The sequence below is a fragment of the Lolium rigidum genome, chromosome 7 (genome assembly GCF_022539505.1).
Source record: "Lolium rigidum isolate FL_2022 chromosome 7, APGP_CSIRO_Lrig_0.1, whole genome shotgun sequence".
Classification (NCBI taxonomy): domain Eukaryota; kingdom Viridiplantae; phylum Streptophyta; class Magnoliopsida; order Poales; family Poaceae; genus Lolium; species Lolium rigidum.
Window position 1 is genome coordinate 277,270,648 of NC_061514.1, and position 10,922 is coordinate 277,281,569.

Below are 10,922 nucleotides of genomic sequence, written 5' to 3' on the forward strand. Positions count from 1 at the left end.
TGAAGACAGCAAATAAGGAAATGAGGTAAGAGCAAGCCAAATAAACAGCTGCCTTGGCTACCATCAGAACACACGATAACAACACTTCACATATAGAAAGCAGTTCTGGAACTTCAGATGTTATTATGTACTCGCTCCGTTCACTAATATAAGACGTTTTGGCATGCTAATTTAGTATGTGACAACATGCATGCAGTTTCAGGTTCAAAATAGTCAGACACTAATTGCGAACAGTCTAACATATATGTTCATATTTTCATGCTTTGTGGGATGGTATGCTCAGGCTACAGAGATACACGTATACTGCACAGGTATGCCAACGAATAATGCTATACTATCAAACAGGGTTGGATCATGAGATCTATGGAGATTCAGACTAATCATGTACTGTATGGAGATATTCTTGGATTAGCATACTTTCAAACTTTAGAGACAAGACATACCACCACTACCACACCCCCAATTTGTGATTTTGGAACAATCATGCGCAAATGTTTCAAACTTCAGAGACAAGACATACCACATTCCCACACCCCCAATTCGTGATTTTGGAACAATCATGCGCAAATGTTCACTAGAGACGCATGCATCAATATTCTAATAGCCCAGCAATACTTAAAATGCATACTTAACATGTGAGTAGGCAAACAGAAAGCAACTTCCAAATTTCTATACCACCATGTAAAACACAGCAGTTTACTTGGGACAACTTAGCAATTGCTTCTAACACACTAACCTCCATGAGGCTAGTCTACCAGCAAAATTGCCCTAATTCACTCAAACCAGAAGCAATTTCCTCACTAGACATTCAAATTAGAGCCAACAATCGATAATTTTCCATTGCCACAATCATGCTGACACAATCCCAAAAGCCAAATTGCCTAGTAAATAACGCTGTGCTTTGTACCAGATTATTACCAACTCACAATTACCATACCAAAAGAGCTCACAATTTCATAAAAGTACAGCAGTATTGTCTACACAATGCACTACTAACTGGCATGTTGCACTAAACGACCGAGTCACCGACAAGTATAAAGTTCACTGCAAACAAAAGCGGAATCCCGAGTGATAACATGACGAATAGTATCAATCTAGCTATATGACCACACGATGATCATTCCATACTTCATAGTTCATACATCCAATCTTAGAGGTCCAAGCCCTGGAAGGGTGGGAACCCTATGTGACACAAGCAATGCAAGCGAGAAACCGATGCGGTTCGCGCTAGTCAGTGCCGCACCTCGTCCTCGTGGAGGAGCATGTTGGGGACGCCCTTGAGGATGGGGAAGGAGCGGCCGCTGTCGGGGCAGACGAGGGTGCCCTCCTCGACGTGGATCTCGAGGAGCGCGTGGTGGAGGCGGCGGATCGCGCTGCCCTCGGCCTCGGCGGCGCCGTCCGCGAACAGCTCCGCCTCCTGCGGCTGCTCGGCGGCGAGGAGGTCCGGGAACCCCGCGGCGGAGGCGGCGGCGACGAGCGCGCGCCAGTCGAGCTTGGGGAGGATCCCGCGGAGGAAGTCGGCGTTGAGCTCCACCTCCTTGATGGAGGACTTGGCCACCTCCAGCGCGAGCGGGTACCCCGTGCTCACGCCCTTGACGTTCGACGCCAGGAAGTTGTGCGTCAGGAGCCTCATCTCTCGAGCTCTCGCGGGGTTTGGTTGGCTGGTCTCGTGCCGCCGCCGCCGCCGATGCTGCTGCTGGTGCTGCGGGATAAAACCCTAGCGGCGGAGCGGTGGAATTGGGGAGAGGGGAACGGGAAGCGGTAGGTTTCAGCCTTTCAGGACGGGGGTTTTGGGCCGGTTGCCTTGATATTTTGATAGGAACACAGGATGTGGAACTCCCACAAAAAAACAGATAGAATGTGGATTGTGGAGCGACTGGACTACGTCAATATTTTTTGAAAGCGTAAACGTTGAGAACCCGTTAGCTGCTTAAGCAGGCGGGTGATGGGAGTGATGCCGTTGCAGATCATGCCTTTTTTTTAGGGTCACGCTAGCCGTCGGTCGGCCGAAATTGGGCAAAAATCGGTCGTGGGCCCACACACGTCGCTTTTGGTCTCCTCTTTAATGCGGTCCCCGCTTTCATGCCTCTTTCACGTTGGTTGACAGCTGGTTGCGTGTTCACACAGAACAACTCGTACTGTGCACTGCATGCTATCAACTTGATCACATGGGTGGAGCCCACCAAAATATGTTGATTTACAACAAAAATAGTCAACAACTTTTAAAAAAATCACAGACTATTACAACAAATGGTTATTTGTTTGTACCCAAAAATATATTTACAACAAATCACAAATATATTTACAACAATAAATTAACAAACAAAATCACATTTTTTTATTTGGTTGTTTACAATAATAACCGGCAACAATTTTAATAGAAAACAACAATTCCAATACAAAAACCAAATTCTAATGCCAACATATCTTTACAACAAATTAGTAACATATTTACAACAATAATTAAAAATGAGAACAACAAATAATTTGGGTGTTTACAAGTATAGCCAGAAAACAACAATTCTCATGCCAAATACATTTACAACAAATCAACAATATATTTACAACAATAATTAAAAATGAGAACAACAAATAATTTGGGTGTTTACAAGTATAGCCAGCAGCGAATTTTAACCGGAAAACAACAATTCTCGTACCAAAATAAATTTACAACAAATCAACAATATATTTACAACAATAATTAACAAATAAAACCAACAAAAAATGAAAATATTCACCGTACCAGACACCAGTACTTCCCTGCCGGCGACAACACCGGCAAAGAGGGAGCTTGCAAGTCGATGCCGGGACTAGGTGGGGTTGCTCGCCGGGGGAGGCCGCAGCGCGTCGGGAGGAGTCGGGGCAGGGCCCTCGCCGGGGGAGAAACGGCAGCGGTGCGCCCATCAGGAGGAGCAGGACGGGATGCTCGTTGGGGGAGGAGCTGTAGCGACGCGTCCGCCAGGAGGAGGAAGGGCGGGGCGCTCGCCGGGGAGAAGCTGCAGCGGCGTGCCCGCCGGGAGGAGGGGCGGGGCGCTCGCCGGGGTGAAGCTGCAGCGGCGCGCTCGCCGGGAGGAGGCTGCAGCGGCGCGTCCGCCGGGAGGAGCAGGGCGGAGCCACTCGAGGAGCTGGGCGGCGCGGGCGCGGGCGCGGCGCTCGCCGGGATGGTGGTGGGAGCAGCGCAGAGCTCGTCGTCTCGAAGGAAAGGAATGGGGGAACTCATCGGTAGAGAAGATAAGGTTGGGAGATAAAGCATGTGGTGCGTGGGCCCACTGGAAACGGTGACGCGTCGGGAGACCACGGAACGACCGATCTTTTTCTCTGTTCGGTCGGCCGAACTCAAGTGTTTTCCTTTTTTTTACCGAGTTCATGGCAGAAAACCTATTCATTCTTGAGAGAAGAACCTGCTCATTCTACTATCAGCAGAACTGCGTTTGCTCTCAGCTCTGTCTACGGTTTAAATCGTTGGCTCTAACAGGAGATGCTACGCACAGGCCAGCAGCGACATGCAGGCAAGCCAAGTAAGTATCTTTGTAAAACAAGAAAATAAATGGCATGTGCTTGTTTTGAATCTTCATGTCTTCATGTAAGCTATGCAACTCAGAACTCGGAAGGTTTGTTTTGCAACTCAGAACTCAGAGAACGAAATAGAGTTCACTACGGTTCGGCCATGGAGCTACACCGCTGAGTTCTGCATAACCGGACGACGAAAGGACTAACAAAAGAACTATGCAACATCCATGTATTAGCTATACTGAGTCGAATGGTGAGAAGTGAACATCTAGCACGAGAATTTACAGCTAGTCTGGTAAAACGAACTAGTCACAGCCTAACTGGTCTAGTAAAGCTCATCAACGTCACGAAATAGTGGACATTGGTGTGTCATCCTCCCCGCACAAGTCCTCCAAATCAGCCATGAAATCGCCTCCGTCCACATCCGCTATATCGCTTAGCATCTTATCCTGTATTGCCTGTCCAAAATGCCATAAAATATGAATCCCAGTTAGATGACGGAAGCATTCATTTAGCTCTCAGCGGAGCACTTATTCAGTACACGGCTCTAGTTATGTGTGCGTCATCTTCGGATGTGCAGGTCAGTGCTTAAGAAAAGGAAAATGAGGAAAACAGGAGGGAATGTATGTTGTCTCCTTGATTTTCATGTCAAGATATGATGGTTTAAGATGCTAATAATTTGTTATGAGAAAAGGAAGTGAACCTTGGACTCTTGTAGTTCTGTAACACAGGCTTGCAGCCTACTGTATTGTTCTCTTGCTTCTGGGTATTGAGTCATTGATTTCACACGATCTAAGGACCTTTGTAGCCTGCCTTCAGCCTGTTTCCTGCCATCCTTCAAGTAGTCGTATTCATCTTCCTCTTCTGCAGGTTGAATCTGCGATGGCGCTTCAATTTGTTTCTCAGGTTGGAAACCACGCAAACCCCTTCCCTTTCTCCTCCATCTCAGTATAACTTTCTCCACAATACCCACTGACCAGACTACCTTCCGATAGTTTCTCCTTACTTGGTGTCCTCTTACATGAGCCTAGTGAACAATAGAAGTAAAAGTATAACTCCATAAGCAATATAGCACAGATGGAAAATACTGTAGCGTTAACATAATTCAAATTATCATATCAAGACAGTGTAACATCTGCAACTCAAAAGTCAAACCCAAGGGTTGGCATCATTTCCACACAGACCTCAAATTACTACTACCACAACATTTAGCTTTATGTTATACCTTTTCCTCATCAAAAACTAGTTTTGTTAAATAAACTTGCATCTAGTGGAATAACCACAAGTTCACAACGACAAAATACCACGAATTTTTTTAATGAACAGAGTACTGGTCCTATAAAACGTATGAAGAATAAACGTCTAGCTGTTAAGTAAACTCACCTCAGGTTTGAAGTATTAGAATTTAGAATAGTCACATGTTAACAATGACAAAAACATAAGGATTAGGTAGACTAGCATACAGAATACCTGTATCTTGATGATTTTCTGTCGAATAATCATGAACTCTTTTTTTCCTTTCCATCCTCTAAACTTGTTTTGGATACGCACTGCAGCAGAATGTGGCATATCATTCTGTCCAGATTTGGCATTTTTAAGAGAAACAAGTGAAAGTGTGCGCTCATCAGATAATCCGCAATCATCATCTCCATATTCAACCACCTTCTTTCTGTGGAATGATTCCACCCGAAAAGCTTGAAATATTTTGGATGCAGCTAGAGTTGATTTACGAACCGCACTAAGTGAATCTTTTAATGGCTCCGCCTGAGAATCTTGGGAGGCAAGGTGAACAGAACTTGATTCTGCAAAGCCATCAGCTTCTGCTATTCCACATATTTCTTCAACATTGCCACCCTTTGATTCTTTCAATGTGAGTGCTGAAAGATGACTTGTCAAGGCAGACTCTGCAAGAAAACCTGCAATGCCTTTGTGTAAATTTTCTGATGCTAAATCAGCAGGCGTTCTTCCAGATGGGAATTGAGGAGTTGGATCTGTTAATGCCCCAGATGCAGCTCCATTTGTTATGAGGGCACCGACTGTTCGCTCTCTGAACAATGGAGATACTGTAAGTTCGACATAGATGAGTAAAGATCAAATACTCAATAGGTATAAACATTTTGGTAATACCTTCCACATGATGCAGCCCAGTGAAGTGCAGTCCATCCACGAGCATCCCTGAAGTTCACATGTACACCTGCAGTAATAATTGGTCTGATAGCCCAATCATAGCCAAGTGCAGCTACTAAATGGATTACTCCTTGTCCTTCATTGCCTAACACATTGGGACCTTTCCCGTCATCATGTATCTTATGGATAAGCCAATAATACAGCTTATCTTTGACAAGTTTCTCACGGTTCTTATCCTGTGCAGCGGACAAAACTTTTTCATCCGACGGTGATGCCAGGTTTGTAAAATTATCATCAAGCATCAGGGAACCAATAGTTCTGATTAACTCAGACTTCTCATTTCCATCACTCATAACATACTTCTCATAGTCATCTGGTCCCAGTGAAAGCAACTTCTCAAGACGGATATGTAAATGCATTTCATTAATGCCAGTAATATGAGGATCTGCCGCCTCCATATACTGAGTTCCAGAATCACGAAACTCGAATTCCCTTACTTCACTACAAGCTACCCTATTAGAGCATGTAACATAAAATGGAACTCGCCCAGATTGATGCAATGGCGTGTAGCAGCGCAGGGAGCCATCTGCTAAAACCTCTGTCGGTACTTCAACATCCCCAAACATGCATGACCAGTTGCAATTTTCTACATGTTCTTTGTTTGTCAAGAATGTACCAGTAATCAAGACCTGCATTGGGGTCACAAGAGAAAGAAGCATGATTAATGCTAGGTAATCAATAGAATTTATTACAGTCCATAACAGGATGCTCAACGTAGAAGATAGAACATACTAGTAGGGTTCTTATATCGTGCCTAAGGCCAAAACAATAGCAGAACGAAATAAAGAACTGTGCAAACCTTAATTTTCGAGCCAGTGTCCGCCCAGCTTGGAGAAACATCAATAATGCTGAAGAGCTGGTCTTGGGAAAGCGAGGGGCTGACTACGTATGCATCCAGTTGCTCGTTGATAGGAATACTAGAGGCATCAGCAACATTGACAGTTTCAGCGCTGCTCCAGAAAGTATCAGAACTGGACTTGATATCCAAATCAGCTACCTCTGCAAGTTCGTCACTCATCCATCTCGAGAAGCTGTCAAATTTCTTCAAACCATTGGGCTCAATATTAAAGAGGTCCAATGATGACTGCTTTAATAGCGGATATCTCATGCTTGCATCTGTATAACCATCATTGTGCACCTGCGAATTCGGGGTAACAGATCAGTTTCTGGCAATAAGTACTGTGTGCACCACTTATCGGTACCTGTCGATACACTACTGTGAAGTAAGGAATGCATATATGGAACTACTCAACAAACAATTCTTATAGATCTGCAAGTGTTTCCACTCCATTAGTTTGTTCTCTTGCGTAATAATAATAATAATAATAATAATAATAATAATAATAATAATCAGACAGCAATAGATACCGAAGAGTCAAAAATTGGAATACCCCTTTTTTCAGGGTAGTGAAACATAGTACTCTTAAATATTCCTCACTAAAATGGATCATGCATAAGCTTCATCCATGTCATGGCACCAAATTACAATGTGCATTCAGATAAAAAGAAGTACATTGACATAGTCCTACGATAATGTAGAGCAGAAAGGACCTTCCTACACCTCTGCAAGTAGTCTGAATGTGATGGACTCCATAGTAAGCAAAAAAGAAGAGCATGCCTAGAAAAGTTGAATGGTTGACACACAGAAACAAACATCTCACAAGACAACAAAAAAATTAAGGGAAGAAAGTAGCAAAGCACCTGTGAGGACGTCATGCCTGCAGCACTCAGCGCATCAGCTTCATTTTGCGTAAGGTTGTTGGTGTACAGTGCCTCAGTCATCAGTGTTTCTAACCGAGAGTTGCCATCCAGATTGTTAGACCCCATTGTGGCAACAGAAGAATAGAGTGTCGGCTCCGTGAACCCTGTTGGATATGATGAGAAGGGCTCACTGAAGTGTCCTGAATCAAGTCCTGTTTTCGAATCAGTCCTTAATCCAGCTCCAGTTTCATTGAATACACTAGCTACACCATGGTGAGTAACAAAATTATTGCTTATGTTAGCTGTTATAGCCTGCTTTTCATTTTGATAACCTGCAACGGTTGTAAAATGAAATCTGAGCCACAAGTCAACATTGGCAGAATATCTTAGAAATCAGAGGATAGATTAATCTTACCTAGATTATTCAAGGAAGTACTTGGAGCTGGGGCACCCAACAGATTATCCATCATGGCTCCATCCACAGGCTGCTGCATCTCAACGAAAGGGTGGTATCTGGAACTTGCTCGACAATTATCTGTGGCACCGAATTTTGCTTTAGATACACTATAACAAGTTAAGTTATTGAATAGCACCAATAGATGTATACTTAGTGCAGATGATGCAGAACGAAGATAGAGAAACAGCAAGACCTGTTTCAGCATCTTCATATTCCGAAAGCTGGCCACTATATGGGCTTTCAGCATCCATAGTTTGGGAGGCTACCTGGCTCTGACTAGCGAAAGAATTTGAACATGCAGGACTATCATCACTTGATAATCGTGCAATATCTTCAGCTTCTTTCGAACGAATATAACTTTGTTTGCCACCCTGAAATCATTTTTTACAGCGGCATATAAGGAAAGGGAACATTCTTACATAAAGGGGTAAATCAACAAAGAAAACTGGGCACCTAAAGCAGTTACACTAAGACAGTCACATTGTGTGGTGCGCTGCCGAGATTATTTTTTCATTCTGTATGGATGAGACTATTACAAATGGAGTGCATACCAGCAAAGCTGTAACTATGCATGTGACCGTTTATGTTGATACTTGCACAAACTTACAAACAATATTGAGGAGTACAAGTTCACCATGCACGAAACTAAACATACCTTGATGTCAAGATAGTGCACAAGAACAATATTCATAAAACCCCTGGAAAAAAAAAGGACGATTATCATCCTTGCATGTTGTCATATTATTTAAGCTACCATTAGGCTATCCTAATTGGAACGATTTACATTATATTCAAATAAATTATTGCAGTATTCAGCACTTACTCTTCTAACAACCAATAGGTCCGTCTTTGGAAGTTCTCGTTCTCTTCCCCATGGGCATAATAGCAATGAAGTACATCAACACTGCCAACCTAAAAGGACAAGCTTCAGTTTCTAGTCCAGTAATAAAACCACAGGAGAAGAACAGTAGGGAGCTTTTTAAAACTATTGCGACTATTTTGGCCGCACCAGATAATCACCTCCATTGGTGAAAAAAACTGCTGGTTATGCAGAGTTGTTTCCAACTACTTCGTCTATTGCATTTATTTCTAAATATATGTATCTTTCACTAACTTTATGAAGATATTCTGATGATTATTTTTCGTAAGATGTACCTTGGAGACTGGAAACAACAATCTCTCATGAGTTGGTTTAGGTACTGTTTGTATGCACAGTATAATATATGGCAACTATATGTGCTTATTAAATAGTGATACTACATGACTTTAGGTGATTCACAAACAAGTAAACAACAGTATCCATCAATTGTCTCGTGCTTTCAAACTATAAATACAAAGAAAGTTCTGTACGAAAGAGCTTGCACATACTTTGAGCTTTTCATGAGCTTCCTTGACTGTCTTGCCATCCTTCTTCTTTCTCCAGATGTGTCCATCCTTCCTGAAGTATCTCAATATTTTCCGGTCAAATAGAAATAATGAACCACCTACAAGAATGACAAGAAAAATCCATATAAGAAAGCAATCGCAGTATCGTAATATCATTCCTGAGATAATCAACATGTACTAGGTGCAAATTAAATAGGTACAGGTTCTCCCGCAAACAAGAACTGGGGAAAACCAAGAAACAACAATGAAGTATGACGGCTATCTCTACAAACAGGAAGTTCATATCAAAGTACAAGCGCACAAAACATAGTTCGAACATCCACCTACTAGCATGAATAACCTGGTCTCATGTGCAGATACAATGGTCTAGCCTCATCGTCAAATGATCAGTGATTAATGGATGGATGGTCCCTCGTCTTCTGAATAGTTGATTAATTTATATTCCCTGGATCACCCTCTACATATTTGACATGGTGACAGCCTTAAGACACACTTTTAATGGGAGATTTTTTTCCAGGGTGTGGCCTGTTAAACCCCAAGTTCCAATGTTAAGGGGCTGCTGTTGAAACCTAAACATTTCTAGCAAAGCAAACCCTCCTAGAACCTCAACAAGTACTCTAAAAAATGGGAACTCAACAAGCAGACTTTTAGGATATTCGCATGCCACTTCCACGCTACATAAGAAAGGATGAACCGCAAACACTTGAATAAATGGAAGCATTTCGATGAGGAGAAGAGTTGTTACTTGGAGGCCTGTTGGGTGGCTCGGGCGCAATGGAGAACTTCTTGTAGTTGGACAGTATTTGGCAGATTTCGGTGGGCCGCAGCCACCGGTTCTGAGCGTCCTGGAGTATCTGGGGAATATCTGCGAAGTAACAGTGACATTCAGTCAGTCAGTCAGTCGCTAACGAACAACAACAACAGTAACCGCTCGAAATCGCTTTCCAGCGCTAGCATGCGGTGGTCTAGGTCTCGTTTCTGCCCCGATTAGCCGTCTTCGTTTCCGTAATCGAACCCCCTAATCGACTAAGGCGGGCGCTAGAAACCGATTCCGAAGGCCCGCAACCCAGAGGAATCGTTCGAAGCACGGCAGAAGGCCCTGAATCTCCTCAAACAGCCCCAGAAAAACCCCGATTACCTCACCAAAATCTACCCTAACGAGACCGTGAAACCCCCGAAAAATCACCAAAAACCCTAGGCGTGGGGGTACGGATCAAGCGCGGCAGGAGGCAGGAGGCAGGAGGCGAAATCCGCACCTGGGGGCTGGTTGGGCAGCCCGTACTTGTGCATCTCCGCCATGCGATGATCCGGCGCCGCGCGGCCGGCCCAATCGCTCGCCTCCCGAGGAGGGGAATTTCTGTCCGGGCGGCGGGCGGGGTGGCCTCACGGGATTCCTCGGCTGGTGATCGGCTCGCGGCACGGCACCGTCGGATTGGAATATTTTGCTTCAGGAGGGGAGTGTGAGCCTGGGGGAGGGAGGAAAAGGCAGCGGAACTGCGGAGGGCTGTGCGAATGACGAGACTGCCCCCGCTTGGACGGCGGTCTTGGCTGGTTAGTACAACTGGGTTAGGTGGGTTACCGGCCGCCGTCGCCGGCGTTTAGTGCTGACCTCTGGTTAGGATTGATGCAACCCCGGTCTGATAGAGCCCTTGGTTTGGTCGTGGCGGCCGCGGGTGACGAC

At 44.3% G+C, this 10,922-nt stretch overlaps 2 protein-coding genes across 2 annotated transcripts; both read right to left on the bottom strand.

Annotated features, from left to right (window-relative positions):
- Positions 1-1,228: 1,228 nt before the first annotated feature.
- Positions 1,229-1,724, bottom strand: LOC124669311 (multifunctional methyltransferase subunit TRM112 homolog A-like). The gene has a single exon (XM_047205948.1). The coding sequence runs from the start codon at positions 1,631-1,633 to the stop codon at positions 1,232-1,234; it is 402 nt and encodes a 133-aa protein (XP_047061904.1). The 5' UTR covers positions 1,634-1,724; the 3' UTR covers positions 1,229-1,231.
- Positions 1,725-3,725: 2,001 nt separating this feature from the next.
- LOC124677638 (calmodulin-binding transcription activator 2-like) lies at positions 3,726-10,629 on the bottom strand. Its single transcript, XM_047213604.1, has 13 exons — positions 10,498-10,629; positions 9,987-10,106; positions 9,224-9,339; positions 8,679-8,767; positions 8,511-8,553; positions 8,049-8,226; positions 7,814-7,933; positions 7,399-7,730; positions 6,497-6,835; positions 5,638-6,326; positions 4,981-5,557; positions 4,214-4,537; positions 3,726-3,968 (listed from the first exon to the last, which is right to left on the bottom strand). Exons 1-13 carry the CDS (start codon positions 10,538-10,540, stop codon positions 3,855-3,857), a joined length of 3,084 nt encoding a protein of 1,027 aa, XP_047069560.1. The 5' UTR covers positions 10,541-10,629; the 3' UTR covers positions 3,726-3,854.
- Between the last annotated feature and the right edge of the window lie 293 nt (positions 10,630-10,922).

What these genes read in the sequence shown, in the direction of transcription:
- LOC124669311 (XM_047205948.1), bottom strand. Translation starts at nt 1,633, where the DNA reads ATGAGGCTCCTGACGCACAACTTCCTGGCGTCGAACGTCAAGGGCGTG.
- LOC124677638 (XM_047213604.1), bottom strand. Translation starts at nt 10,540, where the DNA reads ATGGCGGAGATGCACAAGTACGGGCTGCCCAACCAGCCCCCAG. An exon ending in TGCACTATCTTGACATCAAG is followed by an intron (nt 8,227 to 8,510) that starts GTATGTTTAGTT and finishes AAATGATTTCAG; the next exon opens with GGTGGCAAACAAAGTTATAT. An exon ending in CAGGCATGACGTCCTCACAG is followed by an intron (nt 6,836 to 7,398) that starts GTGCTTTGCTAC and finishes CCGAATTCGCAG; the next exon opens with GTGCACAATGATGGTTATAC.